The 20737-nt window shown below is 55.7% G+C and overlaps 8 protein-coding genes across 8 annotated transcripts; 3 read left to right on the top strand and 5 right to left on the bottom strand.

Moving 5' to 3' along the window:
- Positions 1–1045: 1045 nt before the first annotated feature.
- On the top strand, positions 1046–3572 carry ap3 (putative aspartic-type endopeptidase; the record flags this gene model as incomplete). The annotated part of the gene is made up of 5 exons (XM_746792.1): positions 1046–1241; positions 1366–2077; positions 2146–2801; positions 3025–3126; positions 3322–3572. The coding sequence occupies 5 exons, from the start codon at positions 1046–1048 to the stop codon at positions 3570–3572; spliced, it is 1917 nt and encodes a 638-aa protein (XP_751885.1).
- A 951-nt stretch (positions 3573–4523) lies between these two features.
- Positions 4524–5834, top strand: AFUA_4G09410 (putative malic acid transport protein; the record flags this gene model as incomplete). The annotated part of the gene is made up of 2 exons (XM_746791.2): positions 4524–5564; positions 5628–5834. The coding sequence occupies exons 1-2, from the start codon at positions 4599–4601 to the stop codon at positions 5832–5834; spliced, it is 1173 nt and encodes a 390-aa protein (XP_751884.1). The 5' UTR covers positions 4524–4598.
- A 176-nt stretch (positions 5835–6010) lies between these two features.
- On the top strand, positions 6011–6672 carry cafC (beta-class carbonic anhydrase; the record flags this gene model as incomplete). Its single annotated transcript, XM_746789.1, has 4 exons — positions 6011–6096; positions 6149–6186; positions 6240–6379; positions 6439–6672. The coding sequence occupies 4 exons, from the start codon at positions 6011–6013 to the stop codon at positions 6670–6672; spliced, it is 498 nt and encodes a 165-aa protein (XP_751882.1).
- Positions 6673–6828: 156 nt separating this feature from the next.
- AFUA_4G09440 (cation-translocating P-type ATPase) lies at positions 6829–10067 on the bottom strand (the record flags this gene model as incomplete). The annotated part of the gene is made up of 3 exons (XM_746788.1): positions 6829–9478; positions 9511–9776; positions 9837–10067. 3 exons carry the CDS (start codon positions 10065–10067, stop codon positions 6829–6831), a joined length of 3147 nt encoding a protein of 1048 aa, XP_751881.1.
- A 53-nt stretch (positions 10068–10120) lies between these two features.
- On the bottom strand, positions 10121–11078 carry AFUA_4G09450 (uncharacterized protein; the record flags this gene model as incomplete). Its single annotated transcript, XM_746787.1, has 3 exons — positions 10121–10279; positions 10329–10444; positions 10835–11078. The coding sequence occupies 3 exons, from the start codon at positions 11076–11078 to the stop codon at positions 10121–10123; spliced, it is 519 nt and encodes a 172-aa protein (XP_751880.1).
- Positions 11079–11738: 660 nt separating this feature from the next.
- AFUA_4G09460 (NACHT domain protein) lies at positions 11739–16154 on the bottom strand (the record flags this gene model as incomplete). The annotated part of the gene is made up of 1 exon (XM_746786.2): positions 11739–16154. The coding sequence occupies exon 1, from the start codon at positions 16080–16082 to the stop codon at positions 11739–11741; it is 4344 nt and encodes a 1447-aa protein (XP_751879.1). The 5' UTR covers positions 16083–16154.
- A 60-nt stretch (positions 16155–16214) lies between these two features.
- On the bottom strand, positions 16215–18108 carry AFUA_4G09470 (cytochrome P450; the record flags this gene model as incomplete). Its single annotated transcript, XM_746785.2, has 3 exons — positions 16215–16621; positions 16673–16774; positions 16836–18108. The coding sequence occupies 3 exons, from the start codon at positions 18106–18108 to the stop codon at positions 16407–16409; spliced, it is 1590 nt and encodes a 529-aa protein (XP_751878.1). The 3' UTR covers positions 16215–16406.
- A 283-nt stretch (positions 18109–18391) lies between these two features.
- On the bottom strand, positions 18392–19791 carry AFUA_4G09480 (endo-1,4-beta-xylanase; the record flags this gene model as incomplete). The annotated part of the gene is made up of 8 exons (XM_746784.1): positions 18392–18547; positions 18598–18783; positions 18891–18927; positions 18983–19128; positions 19181–19302; positions 19356–19404; positions 19456–19496; positions 19554–19791. The coding sequence occupies 8 exons, from the start codon at positions 19789–19791 to the stop codon at positions 18392–18394; spliced, it is 975 nt and encodes a 324-aa protein (XP_751877.1).
- Positions 19792–20737: the final 946 nt, after the last annotated feature.

Below are 20737 nucleotides of genomic sequence, written 5' to 3' on the forward strand. Positions count from 1 at the left end.
GTAGGGAAAGGGTCGAAAAGGAGGTGCAAGAGGTTGTTTTCATCAGTCTGGGGCCACGCGCCCATAATTATACGGAGAAGAAGTACCCCAGGCAAGCCCAGGTTAATACGCTTACTAATATCATTCCACACATACCTAGGTATGATCAAAGCAATGAACCCTTCTTACCCTCGCGAAGCTCTCCTAGTACGGAGGATAGAATCTGACAATACATGGTACTCGTTAAAGGGTTTGTGAATGGTTGATCAGACTCTCTACGCGAGAGGGGCATTTTATCTTTATAATTATGCTCCGGACAGGGCCCTCTGACTTGTATTGCTGGAACCCATGTCTCCTCCCCCTGTACAAGCGGCTACACATAGTCATAGGGCGGACTTACGATTTCTACAAGAGACTAATCATGAGGACTCAATCCACTTCAACACCTGTCTACTGTGTACGGAGTAGGCGCAAATATCATCATGACCATGGTTGAAAATACTCATCTTAACTAGGGCTATTCGAGATGTACTCCGAGTAAAGCCCCACTTCGGACGTTTTTCATTGACTCGTTTGGTCCCATGGATCCGTGAGCGACTTTCCCATTGTTCATATTATCATTGCGGCCCGCTCCCAGTGCCATCCCAAAAAAGTACAAGCACCATGGCGCTAGCCATCGAGACCCCTGACAGCTTGGGCCAATCAAGAACTATGCGTAGAGCGGCGCAGTCAACTTGCGTCCTGGAGGCATCAAGGAAAAGGAAAGTCGTTGGGCAGGGCGACATTGTTAATAGACACAAAGTACGGAGTTCTCCGTAATCAAACATGGGCGGAGTGGATTGGCTAGAAGTTGTGATAACGCAATATAACCAGGCAATTTTGGTCCCCAGGCGCTTTACCTGGCGCATAATCCGCCTGGCCATCTTCCTCGAACATTTGTTCGGCGACGCTGGATCTAGACACTACTACGACAGCCTCGCGGCAGTGTTCAAAGACTTCCTTCCTTATGCCCCGTACCCCGTTGGGTGATGTGTAACTATTCAAAGCCAATCTGAGGATCATCGAGATGCTGGATGATCGCATATTGTTTTCTGCTGCTCCCTCGAGCTCCGATTTGCTCTCATTGCTTCTCTTCCTGCTTCTCACCGTCTCCTCAGCTGGTGCCGATTGTGTCCCGTCCCCATTCAGTGTGCGAGTTGGCAATGTGTCTCTCACTAACACTCAAGTTGCCCGCGGGCTCGGCATCTCCGTAGGGACACCTGGTCAGCCATTTGCCTTCCTTCCACAGTGGTAATTCTCTTCATAACAGAGTGGCACTCATGAAATTGCAACGCCTCAGTCTAACATGTTCCAGGCCACTGAACAACACATTTGTCTATCCCACAGGCTGGAACTGTGGCACGGACTGGGCCGAAGCGGGCTGCATGACCTTTCGCGGAGGGTTGTTCGATAAATCAAAGTCAACTTCTGTGCGAGCGACCTCTACAGACTCTTATCCGACAGACAGTTCGCCGTATCCCTCTCTAGAAATATTCAGTGACACCTTAACCCTCACACCGAGCATCAATGTCACCAGATTTCCCATTGGAATGCCGAAGTCAGGCTGGGGAGAGCAAGGATACCATCCGCAGGCGGCCATAGGACTCGGCCGCAACTCCACCTTGTTGAATGCTCTCGTCAGCACTGGCAAAATCGCCTCAAGATCATGGGCCATGTTTTGGGGCCGTCAAGGTGCGACAGCAGACGCGCAGATGGACGGCAATTTTGTGTTTGGTGGCTACGACCGCGCCAAGGCATCTGGGGACAACTTCACCCAAGGCTTGGTCTATTCTAACCCTGCATGCGGCACTGGCATGCTGGTAACCATCACAGACATTTCATTGGACTGGAATAATGGTACGACTAGGAGTCTTTATGACGGGAGCCAGTCGGCTGCCATGTCCGCATGCATCGTTCCGGATTACCCTGTTCTGATGACCATCCCTTACGATCCATATTTCAAACGATTCTCGGATATCACGGGGGACAGCATTTTATCATATGGCCGCTCATTTGGCATCAATTATTATGGGATGCTATATCCTCCAGGTGAAAGCCCGTGAGTTCGCCTGGCCCATGAATTCGAGTGTGGATGAGGAACATATGCTTACAGAAAAACAAATACAGATATTCTGGCGACCTGTCAATCAGCCTTAGCTCAGGGTTGAAAGTGCGCATTCCCAACGATCAGCTCGTCATCCCGAACCTCACAATCGACAAGACTACTGGAGCGATTTTGGCCAACGCGTCCGCTCCCGAGCTTGTACTCAACTCCATGCAACAAGTAAACGCCGACGATTTGCCCCAGCTAGGCCGCCAATTCCTCAGTGGTGCCTACGTCATGGTCAACCAAGACGCCGGCCAGTTTACCCTGTGGGCAGCCAAGCCCACAACCGAGGAGGATCTTGTTGCTGTCAATCCGGACAATCGCGTGTACAGCTCCTTTTGCGCGCCAGGAGCGTCCAATCTAGGCGATGCTACCCAATCCACCAGCACCTCAAGTCCCACGCAATCGGCCGCCTCTAATAGCAACATTGGACAGTCTCAAAGAGTGGATGATGCAAGCAGCGGACTATCCTCCGGAGCGATCGCAGGAATTGTAGTGGGGGGAGTGGCTGGTATAGCCTTGGTCGCTGCTGGTGTATTCTTCGCAATTATCAAAAGAAGAAGAAGAAGGCAGACGATACCTACACCTCAAACTGCGGAGGCCTTCACCCCAAAGGTGGTTGACCTGACACCGCGTGCGCCGCAGGAGCTCCCCGGAACCTTGCCAAATGGAAGAAGTAATGAGAGATGGGAACTGGAATGAGCCCTGCCACGACCGTCGAGAAACGGACGTAGATATTGCATTGACTATATGATTCTTTCTGCATATAATCTCTTGTATAATAAGCTACTGTTCATACCCCTGCAAGTTTATGCTAGTTGCCCAACGTTACAGGTGTTAGCTGGTGTATCCAATGGCTTGTCTGGATTGTATCTTGCGGATTCTATCTTCCACTATAGCAACACACGGCATACTGGACCCTAGAATGTTTCAGTTCTTTCACAGCTACAGGCGATACCCCATCAACGACGTTGGAAAGCTCGAGCGATACCGCCAGGACGGTAATCATCCAATACCTCCATCGGAGTATGGCTAAACGATCGATACCGCATTGTCCATAAGCTTGGATTCGGTACATACTCGACCGTCTGGTTAGCAAGGGACGAGGAAGCCAAGAAATACCTTGCCACCAAGATAAAAAATGGCAGCAGGTAACCCAGCTGACTTCCAAGAAAGCAACATCCTCCATCAACTAGGAGTTCCGGGATCGAGAACGAATCCGCAAGCTGGGGACGCATACATCACCCGCATACTAAACGAATTTTCCATTTCCGGGCTCAATGGAGTTTATTGGTTTTTCGTCAATGTACCGGAAGTGATCAGTCTAGCTGAATTTAAAGATGCTTCGACTGTTTTGGCTCCTCCAGCGGCCTGTCGCCAGAGCCATCGCGGCTCAACTGGCTCAAGCGGTGGCGTTTCTGCACTCGCATGGGATTGCCCATGGTGATACGTAGCCCTTGCTTACCCGTCTCTCCCACATGTTATACATGCAGTTCGTCATGCTGGTAACATCTTACTTCGTCTTCCGAGAGCATGAACACTCTCGTAGCGATATGGTACGAGCAGTGTGGACAACCTCATACCGAACCTGTGGGCGTCTCGATCAGAGTCCACTCGCAGACGACGTCTCAAGCCATGCTTTGTATCCGTCTGGCGAGGAAAAGCAAGCGATCATGTTTCTATCCAAACACAAACCATCGTCACTGACTATAGAGAGTCCTTCCTCCAACTACTACAATGTGCCGTTATTCTCATCCTGCGGCCCTTTGGTTCCTCCTGAGGTGCATTGTGAATCAAGAGCCGCTTTCATTCCCTGCTATATATGACGCTGGCGTGTACTATCTGAGAAATTGTACACCAACGGCGGCTTTTTGAGAGATTCAATCTGTTAGCCGACTGGTAATCAGAGAACAGGCTGATACGCTTGGCAAGCTGCCTCTGAAGTGGTGGATGAATGGGCCCATCTGCCTTGTCAAGTCAAATGAAGGGAAAGAACCATGTGTCTTGCATGCGGTACAAGTCTTGTACATGACCTTCCTGGACACTTGTCCTAGAATGATTCCTCGACCTGGTTGGCCTATGGATAAACATGAAAGAGGAATGTCGATATAATACTGCTTGAGACAATATATTCCCAGAATCTAGCAGCATATGCCGTATGGTTTGATATCTATGAATCTGGGGTTGACATCCGGGACGAGAAGGGGGGACGATGCTCATACGATGTGCTATTCAGATGACTCTATGCACGGTAGATCTATCTATCTGAACAGTCTGCGATGGTGTTGATCACCGTCTAGATAGAGAGAGATGTCGATATCCCTGGATATCCCGACATAAGCTTAGTTGATGTGGGGAAATGATGCGGTGATGTCATCTGGCCAATTTCTGTTTTGCGCTGTATAGACGATCAAAACGCTTTTCCTCCACTTCAGCATACTCGACATGTCTGATCAACATATTGATCGATATCATGCCAGCTCCTCCAGCATACCCTCCAGCCCGTGCGCTGTTCAACTTCTCCCCGCAATGGTTCGTCATGCCCCAAGGGACCGCCATCATCTCGGTCATCCTGCACCAACTGCACTACCAGTTCGGCGCATTGCGTATCCTAGCCAAGATCGTCTGGATTTATACCATCGTGCTTCTCGCCATGACGCTCTTCCTGTACATCCTGCGCCTCATCCGATACCCAAGAGAAGTCTGCGATGAACTGCGCCATAACCTCATCGAGACCTCCTGCCTCGCGAGCATCGTCATCACCTACACCACGATCGTCCAGATGGTCGCCCTGCAGTACGGCAGCACCCACGGCGTCGCAATAGGCGTCTACGTCCTCTGGTGGATCGCCGCCTTCCTGTCCACCCTCGCCGTCATCGGCATCCCCTTCGTCCAGCTCAAAGTCCAACCCAGCAGCTTCGAGCGCATCCCCCCCGCCATTTTACTCCCCGTCATTGCCGCCCTCACCTGCGCCGCAGGCGGCGGCGTCATCTGCACTTCTACCGCGCTCAGCCCCCGCCTCCAGGTCCCCGTCATCATCGTCGCATACCTCCTCGTCGGCGCGGGCATATCCCTCGCCCTCGGCTTCGACGCCGTCATCCTCTTCCAGCACTTCTCCGATCAGCAGCCCTCTCCGCAGAAGGTATGGCAGGATATGATCCTCTGCGGGCCCTTTGGACAGGGCGGCTTCGCGCTGCAGATTCTGGGAGGTGCGGTGCAGAAGAGTTTCCCGGCATATGCGCGGGGGACGCTGCTGCGCGCACAGGCGGCTGGCCCGATTGCCGCGGTAAGCCAATTCGCGGGACTCCTGTCGTGGGGGTTTGCGACGTTTTGGTGGTGTTTTGCGATTCTTAGCATTTTGCATACGTTGGCGGCGCAGCCGGGGGGGTTCAAGAGTACGACGTTTAGTCTGGGGGCGTGGTCGTTGGTTTTTCCTTGGGTACGTCCCGTTTCCTTCCTTTCGTTTTCCCCCTTGTGATGGATAGATCAGTGACGATTGCAGGGGGTGTATACGAACTGCGCGGTGCAGTTGGGGAAGATTATGGATTCGCCTGCGTTTGATGTGTGGTCGACGGCGCTGCTGTTGCTGCTGGTGATCATTGCGATTGTGAATACGCTGTTTACCATCAAGGGGATCATCACCGGGGAGGTGTTGGGATTGGAGCACGGGTGGAGGAAGGAAGCATATCAGGATGACAAGGAGGCTTGAACATCATCTGTCTATTGAGTTGATTCTATCCGACTGGGCTCCATCAGTGTTCATCAGTCGCAATCTGTCACCATCTGCGGGGTAAATCACGATATCATCTGGCTTAAAACATATCCCAGATCTCACGCCAACACCATCGATAGTCATCCTGCAGGCATACATCTACAACAATCAACATGACCAACGTAGCAGACATCGAAGCCGCCAACGCGCAGTACGCCGCCGCTTTCACAAAAGGCCATCTCCCTCTCCCTCCCAAGCGGTGCGTACCCTACTCGACTGCTCTCCAGCTGCCATCGAACTGACAAGCTTAGCAAACTGGCCGTCGTCACCTGCATGGACGCGCGCATCGGTACCCTCCGCTTCCCCCTTTCTCGTCTCCTTACCGTAGTACTAACAGCGCAGACGTCTTCTCCGTCCTCGGCCTCACCGAAGGCGACGCACACGTCATCCGCAACGCAGGCGGCCGAGCCAGCGAAGCGCTCCGCAGTCTGATAATTTCCCAGCGGTTGCTTGGGACGGAGGAAGTGGTTGTCATCCATCATGTATCCCCTGTCTGTTCCCATCCTAGTTTGACTAGCGGTACTGATGATGACGATGATAGACGGACTGCGGGATGCTCACCTTCAGCGACGAGGATATCAGAGCCAAGATCCGGGAAGAGCTTGGCGAGGATGCGTCGGATATCAAGTTCCTGCCGTTCAGGGATCTGGAGGCGAGTGTGCGGGAGGATGTGAGGTTCTTGCGGGGGAGCAGACTTGTCCAAGGGAATGTGACGGGGTATGTGTATGAGGTGGAGAGGGGGCGCTTAGTCCGGTTGGACGTGAGTGATATATGAGGGATTGAGTAGCCAGTCGAGACAAGTGAATGATGCGAATGGTGGCGTGCTGTTCATCAATGGAACTTTTTACCTCTGTCTAGCAATCTATCTACCTGTCTATCTACCTGCCTGTCTATACTGCTACCTACCTATCTAGCTACCCCAGAGAATGCATTAAGCCAGGCTCTGAACGTTCTTCCCCTGCTGCCGGCGGAAATACACCCTCTTGGCAAACTTCCACAGTTCCACCCCCAGGAAGAACAGCACCGCCTCCACAAACACAATCCCCCACTCCCACGAGATCCCCGTGTGCTTAAACACCACATGGTTCAAAACCGGGATATACAGAATGGGGAAGGTCGTCACGAACCCCGCCACAATCGACCAGAACAGGAACTGGTTCCGCCAGACATCAGACATCCACTGCGTCAGATACCGCGTCGAGCCGGGCTGCATGCGGAAGAACGACCGCCGCATGTCGACCATCTCCCAGGCCAGGAAGAGCGCGAACCAGGTGAGGCAGACAAACGTGGTGGCGCGCGCGCGGAAGACGAGGTCGCACTCGGCGGAGTACTCGCGGTTGCAGCCGCGGGCGAGATGGCCGTCGCCGAAGCCCCAGACCACGACCGAGAAGGAGGCCAGGCAGAGCGCGGCAGTCCACACGCCGTACACCACAATGTCGACGACGACTTCCCCCGTGAAGATGCCCTGCTTGGTCTGCGGGGGCCGGGCCATGATGTCGGGCGCCGCGACTTCCATGCCCAGCCCCATGTCCGGCATGCCGGAGGTGATCATGATGATCCAGAGGATCTCGACGGGGGCGAGCGGGAAGACGGACTGGCCGTCCAGGTCCTTGAAGGCCAGGCCGATGAGCAGCGTGCAGGCCTGCGCGATGTTCTCCGACAGCAGATGCAGCACGAATTTCTGGATGTTGTCGAAGATGCGCCGGCCTTCCTCGACGGCGTTGAGGATCGACGCAAAGTTGTCGTCCGTCAGGATGATGTCCGACGCGTCCTTGGCGACGTCGGAGCCCGCCTGGCCCATCGCGATGCCGACGTCTGCGTGCTTCAGCGAGGGCGAGTCATTCACCCCGTCGCCCGTCATCGCGGCGAACTGGCCCCGGCGATGCAGCGCGTCAATCATCCGCACCTTGGTCTGCGGGGCGCACCGCGCAATGACCAGCGGGAGCGTCGGCAACGCGTCCACCTCGCGGTCGGTCAGCTTGTCGAACTGGCCCGCCGTCATGACCATCGCGTCGGCCACGTCCGCGGCGACGCTTCCCAGATCCGACGGGAGGATCCCCACCTGCTGCGCAATGGCCGTGGCCGTCCCCGGGTGATCGCCCGTCACCATGTGCACGGCGATGCCGGCCTGGGCGCAGGCGCGGATGGCCCCCGCGGTTTCGGGGCGGGGCGGATCATACAGCCCGATCAGGCCGAGGAAGCACAGATCGCGCTCGATCTCGTCGCGCGGCAGGTCGGCGTCTTCGAGCAGCCGAGTTGACGGCGCGTACGGCTTGTGTGCGAGGGCCAGCACGCGCAGGCCCAGCCTCGCCAGCTCCTCCATGTTCTGCAGGATGGTGGCGCGGTGGCCGTCGGTGAGGTCGATCGGGGTCGAGCCGTCCTCCCAGATGACGGTCGTGCAGGCGTCGAGAATGCGCTCGACGGCGCCCTTGGTGAAGACCATGCTGCGTTCGGTGCCGCCGTCGCCGTCGAACCGGCTAAAGATGACGGACATCTTCTTGACGGTCGAGTCGAAGGGGAACTCGGCCTTTTGGTGCCAGACGGGACGCTCGCCCTTGGTCCACCGGTCGCGGTTCCAGTTGAACCGCGCCGCGAAGACCTGGATGGCGATCTCGGTGGGCTCGCCGCGGGCGTGCCACTCGCCGTCGTCGGAGCGGTAGACGTGCGACAGGTTGGCCATGGCCGCGACGTTGAGGAACTCCTCGAGCCGGGGTTCCTGGGCTGCCAATTCGTCCAGTTTGCCGATCACCACGGGGCCCTCGTTCGCCTCGTCGAAGCGCACCGGTGGCACCGGGGCGAACGTCACCTCCCCGACGGTCGGGTTGAACGGCTCATTGTTACTGCCAACCGAGTACGTCCCCTTGGCGGGGATCCACGCCTTCTTGACCACCATCTTGCCCTGCGTCAGGGTGCCCGTCTTGTCCGAGCAGATGTCGGTCACGGCGCCCAGCGCCTCCAGGGAATCAAGCTTGCGCACGATCACGTTCCGCTCGACCATGCGCTTCGTCCCCACCGCCATGGTGATGGTCAACACGACGACCAGACACGCGGGGATCATACTCAGCCCGGTCCCGACCGCATACAGAATGACCTCGTTGCTACTCACGAATTTGTTCGAGGCCATCACGATAATCGCAAACAGCACCGCGACCCCAAACAGCAGGATCGCCAGCTTGGACAGCTTGCGCTGCAGCGGCGTCCCGACATTAACGCCCAGGAACCGGCCGACGGCGTCCGTCCCCGTCAGCGTCCACGCCTGCAGATACCACCGTTTCTTGGTCTCGCCGTTGGGGCCCCTCTTGACGGGTCGGCGGCGGCGGTCGCCCGCGCGCAGGGCCGCAGCGATCGAGCCAATCTCCGTGGCCATGCCGGTGGCAATGACCACGCCGCGGGCTCGGCCGCGCGTGACGGTGCTGGAGCTGTAGGCCAGGTTGAGCCGGTCGCCGGGGCCGGTGTCTTCCTTGAACACGGCGTCGCAGTCTTTCTGGACCGGGAGGGATTCACCGGTCAGAAGGGCTTCGTCGGTCTCGAAGTTGACTGCTTCCACCAGACTGTTCTGGTCAGCTCTCCCGTCGAGGGCACTGGACAGGTTGTTTCGGGGTGGGGGGCATACCGAATATCAGCAGGAACAGTATCCCCCGTGCGCAACTCGACCATATCCCCCGGGACGATCTCGGCACTGGGCACCGAAAAGGTCTGTCCACCACGGGAGACCGTCCCCGTGGGCGAGCTCAGGGAATGCAACGACTCCATGGTCTTCTCGGCCGCATACTCCTGGAAGAATCCCACCACGATGTTCAGCACGATGACGGCACAGATGACGCCGCCTTCGATCCACGACTGGATGCCAAAGCTGACCGCCATGGCCAATATCAGGACCTAGAATTGGATCAGACAAGTTCGTGTGATTGCGCAAAAGCAAAAAGTGGGTCCCTTAACTAGCATCATTGCGTTGGCCACCTGCCGGACAAGGATCTTGACGACGGACACGCCCTCGCCTTCGTCGAGTTTATTCGGGCCGTACGTCTGCAGCCGACGGGCGGCCTCGTCCGGTGTGAGACCCTCATCGAGTCTGGTGGAGAGTTCTTTGAGGACCACCTCATAGGGAAGAGTGTGAGCCGGGTGGGAGAGGGGCTTGGGGTTGGAGCCCGGGACATTGCTTTTCTCCATTTCGTACTCGAGTTAATCCCTCGGAGTTCAATTGAGGAAACAAATCAAACAACCTAACCGGCCGACAGGGGAACAGCCAGTTTATAAACCTCCAGGGAGAACAGGAACCCCACCACGGTGCGAAAACTCGATCCGTCCAGCTCCCCTTGGCGCCGAGAATCGCGCGCATTGGCACTGGCATGGGCCGACCGCTTGGCACCGTCATTAATGGTCTGCCTCATCGTATCTGACATACCCCCCACAAGGCGATTTCCCACTTACTGTGCGCAGGGGACACACGTGCGCCAGGAAGCCAATCAGGGGGGGGATGCCAAGAGGATCCCTCTGCGTGCCAAGAAGGCGGAACTGGCGGGGCGAACGGAGTCCGTTACCATTCGCTGAGAACAGGAGCCTCGGGCGAATAAAATCTGTTATCCAGCTGCAGTGTGTTGGCCTGTGTACATCCTACTCGATCGATCGTAGGTACGGAGTTGAATTCAGCGAAACAGGTATGGAGTACGGAGTATTGGGTCATATTCATTCATTCATTCATTCATTCATTCATTCATTCAATCATATATATCATATCATATCGTCAATATCAATCCATCATAACGCCATAGCCAGAGCCAAGAAGGTATCAATCCATGTCGTCCATCATCTATCCCGCAGAGCAAATGCGCAATCCACCCAAACCATAGCCGATCGATTCAACCCCTCGAGCTCGTCTCCTCCGCCGTATCTACTATGGTCAGCATCCGACGATCCAGAAAAGGGAACGAACCTACATCGGCTCTCCAGATCCCTGCCCATCCCCCGCGATGCAGCCGAAAAAAGACTCTCGCGCCGAAAAGTCCCCAGAGTCCTCATCCGCACCGACCGCATATACATCTCCTGGGCATGCGAGGGCTGGAACCGGCTCTCGTAGGACTCGGCGGGGTTCAGCTGGCGGGTGAGCGCGGCGCCCAACGACACGGCGGCCAGACAGGCGACGATGACGATGACGATGATGGCGGGGGTGGTGAGGCCCATTCCGGCGCGCTTGGGTCTAAATTAGCCTCGTAGGATAGTAATCAAACTTGGCGATCGAGTACAGACCCAGATCGAGTAGTTCGGTTTGATATTGGTCTCGTGGGACGTAGTCTACATGATCATGACCCAGACGACAGGAAGAGGGAAACGTCTTTCTATTTCTTTCCAAAGCACATCCTTGTCTTCGGAAGTGCTAGGAAGAGCTGGATACTATTTATGGCGTCGTGTGTCGAGGGCCCATTGACTCTGCCGAATTCCCGCCCACTCGGATGGATTGGGACGCAGCGAAAAGCATTGCTATTGGCTGGCTGGGTGTGAGTGGGTCAAACCTTGTGATGATCCGCCAATGGAAGCTTCTGGAGAGACGGTCTGATTGGTCAATATTCATTGTTCATTTGTGTGTACATGTACAGAACACATGGTACAGCGAGACGGATGCTGTTGCATAAGAAATGACTGGTCGATTACTCTCACATGCTGGTCGCCTCAGGCAGACTGATCCCTCTAGTAGTTAGTGAGGAGCCCGACAGTGATTGATAGAGGCAGCTCCATATATTAGGGACAGGAGGATCATAGTACGGCACAAAGAAGATTCCCTACAATCAGAGGAATAAGTGAGGACAGTCAATCAGACAGCAAAAATTAAGCACTACCGAGTGGTCACACAAAGAGTCGAGCCCACCGAGATCGCTGGGGCTCCGGCAATATGCGCATACACCAGGCCGACAGTCCTCCCGCAAAGGCAAAGTCGGCCGTCTCCCACTTCTCGGACAGCTGATGCTTCCATTCCTCGATCCATGCCGTCCGCTTCGTTCCATCAAGACCGTCAAGGACCGTCATCCCTTCGGGCACACGCTCAACGGCCCGAAGCGGACCGCCGGTATAATAGAACTCGTGCTGAGGGTCGCAGATACCCTGGGGATGGGACGTACCATCCTGGGATAAGGCGGACTGGATCTCGTGGTAACACCATTGACACAGCATCATGAACGGGCAACAAAGGCAAAAGTACCAGTGGCAGATGGATTTCATCTCACACTTGCAGTTCGAACACTCGGCGAAATAGTCGATCGTGTACGAGATCCGGCGTTCAGAGACCCCATCATCCGGTACCTGGGTCTCGTCAGCGACCAGGTGCACTTGGTTCAGAGATTTGGCGACGCCACCTTCGGACATTCGATGGTCGCTCTTCGCTTCCCGCAGACAGTCCTTGTACCAGGCCTTGGTACAGTACAAGGCTCCGCTCAGATCCTCGTCACTGTCCGCCGCCGTCAGAAGTGTCTGGAAGAGGCTCAGGAAGGCATCATCGTCGTTGGAAGGATCGTCGTCCGACAACAGCTCGATACTTTTCTTCACCCGTCCGCGGAGAGCTGTCCGGGCGTTTGCGAGATCACCGTGATACCGCAGCCAACTCGAGATGACCAGACAGATATCACTGTATTCGGCCTTTTCATCCAGTCTCAGAGGGGGCTCGTCGCACAGTGGAATCTCCGGATTGCATAAGCACACGGCTGCTAAGCGACTCAGCGACCGCGCCTGAGCCCTTTCCCTATCCCCGCGAGGGTGGTCGAGGGCGGCAAGCTGGTACCAAGCCTGGATTCCTGCGCTGAATCGGCCGTTTTCGACCATCAGTGATGCGATGAAGTATTTCGCCGCCGCCAGGTCATCTGTTAATTCCCCCTCCGAGGCCTCGGCTCTGGCCACAGCCGAGGCCACAAGGTCAATAAGCTTCCCGTCGCCCCGGGTCCGCGTATGGTGAAGGACCCTATATACCAGACGGCGTGTCCAAGTCAGTGTTGACGCGAGGAACTCGACCAAACCGATTCGTTCGGTAAACTGAAACTCCTGAGGATGAGAAGCGGCCAAGTCCAACACATCTTGGACACGGTGTGTCTGGTGCAGCTCCAGGAAGACCGAGAAGAATGAATGCAGCGTATACCGGTCTCGATAATCCTCCTTTTGTCCACGATACGTTTCCCAGGCCTCATCTGCGGTGGCAACAGCTTCATCGGTCATTTTCGCCAAGTGCTTCATTTGCGCAGCATTCAGCAGTCGGCCAATAGGATCCTGCCAGCTACTATCCCAGGACGCGTCGCGCAGCGACTCGGCCAGATCAGAGTGTTCTACAGCCTCCCTGTATCTTCCGGTCTCGGTACACGCGCGAGCCATGTCCCTGTGAATGGCAAATAGCGCTTGTTTGCTCAGGACAGGGTTTCGCTGATGGTCATCAAGACAGATCTGGAACTGTTCGAGGGCCGTCCTGTAGTTACCATGCAGGAGGAGCGCCTGAGCCACTCGAGCATGCCAGACGGGCGTCTTCTCGAGACGCTGCATCTCGGCGACCTGCATGATCTCGGCAGTCCTCAACGCTATGCGTACTACCCCTCCCAACTCCCCCTCGGCGGTTGGAAACTCGGTGCCCGCCATCTGAGCGTATACAAATAGGAAGGTGGAGAGGCCTTCCGGTAATCCGTCTTTCTCTTCGATATCTTTCGGAGCCAGCCAAAGCCGGGAGAAGGACTCTGCCATACGCGAGAAAAGAACCGTAAAAGGACAGGCATCGCTTGCCACCGTCGATGATCGAGCACAATCCTGCAGGAGCTGTTTCGTATCGGGGGAGAGCCAATTCAGGACCAACTCCGCCCTCTGGTTCGCCGTGTCACGCTTCTGAGTATTCCACCAGTAACAAGCAATGTCGGTTGCGCGAGAACACATATATTGATCGTATGTGGTCACATAGACCACGTCGTATTGTTCGATGAGCCAGTGCTGAGGGTTGAATACCGGCTCCTCGGTGAGGAGAGCGGCAAGCTGCTTGGCTATCCCTTCTCTCCGATCTGCCTTTTCTGGATTTGCACGCTCCAGATGCAGTGGTAGGAATTTCTGAGCATACCGGCTGATCAGTCCTAGCATCCTCTCGGACTTGGGTGCATATTTTCTTTGCAGGGCGTAGAGTAAGACAAATACAAAGGACGCCTCCGCTCGGTCAGGGTCGACCTGAATGGGTCCGGCCTCCACAGATGTGCTGAAAAATTCATAGAAAGAACTATGTCGCAGAGTTACAATGACTGTGTCTTTTTCTACCTCATCATCATCATCATCATCTTCCCCTTTATCTCCTTCACCCAGCGCGGGACGGAGCGAAAAGAGGGATGAGTATGCCGTGCGCAGATCATCCTCAAGATTCAAAACCTCCTCTTCAAGGATGACCTCCAAGATAAGGTCGAGTTGGTCCACCGTCAGCGGCTTTTGAGCCATCGCCACAAATGAGAGTAACAGGTTGAGCTGTTGAATCTGCGTCGTTGTGTCCCCGGATGATCCTTCTCCATCGGACAACTCAGGCGACATTGCATCCGAGGCCGACAACTCTCTAGCCAAACGCTGCAGTTCTGCATGTAGCATTGCACTGATTCCTCGCGGCATCGTCCGCACCACTCGTCGAATCTGTTCCTTGGACCGGCAGCGTAGAACAGATTTGATGACCAGGTTCGCCCACTCCCAGAGGCCTTCCGCTTGTCCACATATGTCCTGGACAACTTCGTCGAGGAAGTCTGGATAGCCGCGAAACAACTTGGTCTTCTGCAGCTTCTGAGAGACGTATCTGTGCAGGTCGTCCTGATTCTGGTTATTGGTGATCTCGATCTCTGGAATCCCGCCGAGGGAGTGTTCCTCGAGGATGCCGCGCACGGAATCCCTGCCCAGAAGTACGACGCGGATTGGTGCGCTTGGGCCTGTCTGGTCCTCTGTCGCATATGTGCTCTCGAGCAGACGAAAGAGGATTTCTTGCTCCTCTGGATCGGCCTCGTCGATACCGTCAATGACAAAGCACGTTCCGGCGTCCGGTGGAGACTTGACGAAGAAGTCAAGCAAGAGCTTCCTCCAGACAACATAGCTGTTGGCTGGGTCTTCCTTCAGACAGAAATCCTCTGCATGCGCCGCAAATCTCGATCGCTGTACGACCACTTGCCATGCCAGGGTCCGCAACGCTTTGTTAAATGAGCGTAGGTCGACATCGTTGTTCTTGAAGAAAAAAGAGGCGACGATGGGCGGCGTAGATGGAGCGGATGAGTCTGCTGTCGCGAGATCGCTGATGATCTTCGACGCCAAGTAGGATTTGCCCACACCAGGGCCTCCATGGATCCAGAGTAAAGGATCAGGACTCTGCCACCAGGACCGGATCCTGTCTTCAATCCAGCTGCCCGATCCGGGTATGCGGTTCTCGTTGAGGGAGGAGAAGACGCGGCCGGACGCGGAAACGGGATCTAATGCTTTCTTCACTTTGTCCAGTCTGTCGCGCTCGTTCCTGTTGTCGTCTCGCTCGAGTAATTCCGCGGTGCTTCTGAGCGCCTGGTGAGTGAGATCGAGCGCATGCGCAGACACCATCTTGTGCTCCTGGCTCGTCAACTCCTCCAGCTCGTCCAGGAGCGACCTGATCGACGTATCCTCAACCAGGACGTTCTTTGTCCATTTCGTAAGTCTTGCTCGGAGCGACCCCCGACGGAGTAATTTCTGCGACGCCGCACAGACACGAAGGAAATTGACCAAGACCTGGACAATGATGGTCTTCATCCCTTCACTCAGAGAAACCCCCTTGTACGAGTCCAGACGGAGGGCAAAATGACCGAGTTTGTGAAACAGGTCCATGAGCATGTCGAACGATTCACTGACTCTGCGAGCCCCTCGAACGAGAAGCATCATGGCGCCCATGATCGACGACGCCGGGGGAAAAGCTGCGGAGGCGACCCCCGCAAGCAGATCCCCCCAGTGCTCGAACGGCGCCAGGATTATCTGCATAGCATGCAAGAGTGGTCGTTTTTTCATTCGAAAGTCCTCGAAATGGTCCCTTTCGGCGTCGAGATGACGCGACAGATCCTCGGGACCGTGGATCTTGGGGAAGTCGCCATCGGTAAGCGCAATCCCCGTTTCTTTAGCGTAGTCATCACAGGCTGACTGCCAGAGTGTTGATAGCCTGTCATCCAATAGGTCACTTGTCGTTCGAGTCATCGTGGTTAGGCGCGCAGTCGTATGGGCAGTGAGATTGTAAGCTCGTGTTGGACAGAGTCTGATGATATGCTGATACAATGCCCCTCGTTTTCGTGCAGTGAGCTTCCTTTTCAGGATTAGCTCGTGTGCAAGCTAGGATATCGGCTTAATATTGCCATTTCTGGTCATCTGTGTATTTATCTACAAGGATACCTCTTCTCCTGCACCCGCGTGGTCGAGGGTAGTTGCACAAATTCCATTGCAGACTCATATTCTTTCCGGTTGGATACTGCAGCATCGTGTCCTTATATGCTGTGCAATAGCATTGACTTATGACTGATTGAACTAGCCGTCTGATCGACGCCTCCAGTTTCCCTCCCTCCGGGCGAAAGTCAAATGCAGCGGCCCCATATACAGCACAAAGTTGTCCTGCGCCTGCTGCTTGAATGCCTTCCCATCCTCCCCCGGCGCAAATCCCATATCAAACGTCGTGACCAGCTTGGCGATGGTAGTACGCATATTCAGCAACGCCAGAGGTCGGCCGACACAGCTATACGGACCTATTTGCTGTCAGCACTCCCTTAGTATACGAACCACAGGCGCATACATACCTAGGCTGAACGGCGCAAACGCCGAGCGATCCTTGATGAGGCCGGGGTACTTGTACCATCGCTCGGGGATAAACTCGTCCGGCCGCGCATAGCAGAGCTCAGCTGTGCGATACCGTTAGCAGCATCTTCTGAGCTTATCCACAGCGAAAAGACATCGTCTTACATCTCCCCAAGACATACTGCGGACAATACACCGTCATCTCCCCGGGGATATGCACCCCCTCCACCTGGATCCCCTCGGGGGGAGTCTTCCGCTGCAGCCCCGACGACACAGCCGGATACATCCTCAGGGCCTCATTGATCACGCCGTTCAGATGCTCCAGAAGCGCAATATCGGCCCCACGCACATCGCCCGCCGCATCAACAAACGGCTCGACCTCCTCGCGCAGCTTGCGCAGCTTGCGCAGCTGCTCCGGATGCCGCGCGAGCTCGTACAGAGCCCCGCACAGCGACACGGCAGTCGTATCGCTGCCCCCGACGACGATCAGCCGCGCGTCGCCGTCGAGCATCAGTCTCTCCTCCGGAGTGGGCGCTCTTCCGTGCAGCGGGGCGAGCAGCGAGGCGCTGATGTCGGGGATCGGCAGGTCCATGCGCATGCGTGCGTGGAGCCGCTCGCTGCAGAACGACTGGAAGGCCCACCAGTCGCGCGTCAGCCAGGGGATTTTGAGCAGGATGAGGTGCAGCCACGGCGGGAGGAAGAGGCCGATGTTGCGCAGCGCGGCGTTCAGGAGGGTGATTCCCGGGTGCTCGTGGCCGGCGGCGAGGCAGTCGAAGCTGCGGCCGAAGGAGAGGTCGCCCATGACGTCGAAGGTGTACAGGTAGATCCACTTGCGGATGTCGACGGTCTGGCGCGCCGTCAGCTGGGCGATGAGCTGCTGCTGGTAGGTTTGGATGCGCTGCTCGTAGCCGCGGACCATCCTGTCGCTGAACGCGGGGGTCCAGGTCCGCCGGCGGGCGTGGTGCTCCTTGGCGTTGCGGCAGTGTTGCAGGGGACGAGACGGGTACGACAGGTCGTACCAGGGGCCTTTCGTGCAGGCGGATTGGGCGCCGTAGATGGCGGGCACGGCGGACGGGTAGATGATGGAGAGGTCGGAGGGGCCGGTGCGCACGATTGGGCCATATTGGCTGTGTAAGGCCTGGAGGCTCAGATATGCATTGTGCTTTGGGTGGATGTACCAGAGACCCGAGACGCGGGCGGCGAGCGGGCCGGGAAAAGAGCGCAGCGGATGGAGGAGGAGACGGTATACGAGGATGCTGGTATAGAGGCTGGCGAGATACACCAGGATATAGCTGTAGTGGACGAGTACGGTGACGACGGCGGCGGAAATAACAAAGAGGACCAGGTAGATATGGCTGTAGAGCTGATGCTCCCCACGTCGAAAGTAGACGACATGGCTGAGGACACCGGCAATGGCGATGAGAACGTATGAATCCATTTTGCCTGCTGCTTACAGCTGGGAGCTGAAAGGCGCAGAAATCGACATTTTATAACCAGCGAACATACAGCTGACGCGAGCATTCCGATCCAGGCGGATGTGTTTGTTACAGCCACTCTACTTGCTTATTGCTGACCGTGAGCTGAAACTTCATTGGAGTCGGCGCTTCAAAGCGTTTCCGTTTTACGCAAGGGATGATTCGAATTGTGTCACGTCACGCAGCGCACCCTATGTACATGCAGCCTCCCCACATAATGGCAGATCATACGCACACGATGCCAGATCAGAGAGCAGCAATGATGGCATTATACGCCGCCTTGGGCTGGTAGTTGCTGTCGAACAGCAGCGGAGACGAGCCGGAGCGCCACGAGTCCCTGTCCGACACCCCCCAGACGGTGATTCCCACACACTTGGGGACATCCAGGCATGCCTTGACGACCTGTTTCTATTAGTATCGATGACCCTGCCACTGGCAATCAGGAGACATACATTGACGTAGTCCTGGGAGCTCGCACCCGCGATATCCAGCTCGGTAATGGCGACCTCAGAGACGCCGGAAGACGCAAGAGCAGTCAATGCTGTACAGGGGGGGTCAGCGTTACGTAGGCAAGAAAACCAAGGAGACTTATCCTTTGACGCTGGACGAAGCACCCGCACCAAGGTGGGTTTGAGTGCCTTCAGGAAGAGTCAGCGTACAATCATCACACACAGCTCCGCGACCTGTGCTCACCGATTCCATCGATAGGAATGCCCGCAGCCAGCCACTTCTTGACATATCTCACCATCCCCTGGGTTTTGCCATAGCTAGCCGAGTCGAGACTGTGATGGTCAGATCCAGGACGGAGTACATCTCTCGACAAAACCACAAGCTTACTTGTAATCGTTGATGTACAGCTTCGCCGAGGGATCCACAGAGCGCGCCGTCTCGAAGGCAATCCGCACAAAGTCCTCGCCCAGCACGCGGGAGAAGACGCTGTCGCGGAGGGAGCCGTCCTCGTTGAAGATCTCGTTGACGACGTCCTTTGCAGCTATTAGCTGGGGCTGGCATTGTGTGGGATAGAGGGCAAAATACCCAGGCGTAGATCTGGCCCTTGTACCGGGTCATGACGGTGGTGATGTGGTTCTTCAGCACCGAGGTCAGGGTGTTTTTGTCGCTGATAGCCGACACCCAGGACGGGAGTTGGGAGTGCCAGACTACACTGTCAGCTTGGCTGTATCCTCGAAATGCCGTGAGGGCGCATGAATACCTAAGGTGTGTCCGCGGACCTTCTTGCCATTCTGTTTTGCATAGTTGACCTATTTATTGTCCTTCAGCAGGAGCTCGACCGAGATGAGCAGATTGCATACCAGGAAATCAGCACCAGCGAAGTTGAATCTTCCTTGCGATGCTACACAGACAGTCATGTCAACAAGTTAACGTCAGCCACAGTGGCCGAGAGACCTACGCTCAGTCGCATCCCACTTCATGCTATTCTCCGGCGTCAGCTGGCCAAAGTCTTTGCGCACAATGGCCTCATTCTGCGACTTCTGGAGCAGAGCTTGGTCACTGGCGGTGCCAAAGTACTTCTTGCCATGGGAGGTAAACGCCTGGTTGATGCTGGCTGCCTGGCGTTCTTCGATCACGCCCGCCGAAACCAGGGAGACAAAGAGAATGCTGCTGACGAGCTTGCTGAGGACGACCATCGTGAGTATGATAGAGTGAGATTGGATTCTTGTCTGTTGAAGTGTTTGCTGAAAGAGAGTCTCTACAGCAGTATTATAGTTGCAAAGCACTGCCAGAAGTAGTACAGACCCTCCACAGGGTCCAGGCTCTGTCGTTTAGGCTATTTTCAATTTCACCATCTAGTCCAATAACTACTCCGGAGCATAATCGAGGGAGTGCTGCAGAATGGTGTCACTCTGCGACTGGGCTTGTTTCAGCCAAGTTTCGCTTTAATATCCGCCTGCCGATCCCCCACCGGCAACAGAGCCCTAATATCACGGCACTGGCAATGGATGGCCAGTCAGATGCCTCCTTGACGAATTCAGCCGGAGAGTAATATTCCTCTGCCAGTACAGACCAAGTCCCTGCCCCCTTTTGACCCTGCTTTTCTCCTGAAGACCACCCGGCCTGCTTCTGGGAATCCATCCTACCTGGATCCACCGCGGCCGCTATTCGCATTCCGACGGACATGCTCACCATCGTGAGTAATGGAAGATAGCCTGAAAACTGAAAACTGATGCAACTAAGCAGTCTTCTGACTCGCATCCCGGCCTGGTCATCCTTCTCGACCCCAGCACTCACTCGGTACTCGAAAGCAACGACCCTGGATCACCCGCAGGAAATTATCCGCCTTCGTCTGCAAATACAGACATGCATCTCGTTTGTGTTCCCATATAGCCTATACCTCGGATTCACCAGGGGCTTCATCCGATGTGCTTATGGCCTACAGACCCTGCATCGTCACATGCCCCTTGGTTTGCACGACAGGCATATGAAAATAGCCTGTATTAACCATGCCCGCTGCTCTGTATCCACTACTCTGCAACACCGGCTTGGACAATTAACGTTCCTTGTGGGGTGGAGGGACCCTGTACAGCCCGTTGGCCCTGTTCGGCACGCCACCGCGCCGTCGTAGCCGCTGTTGTT

The sequence above is a fragment of the Aspergillus fumigatus genome, chromosome 4 (genome assembly GCF_000002655.1).
Source record: "Aspergillus fumigatus Af293 chromosome 4, whole genome shotgun sequence".
NCBI lineage: Eukaryota > Fungi > Ascomycota > Eurotiomycetes > Eurotiales > Aspergillaceae > Aspergillus > Aspergillus fumigatus.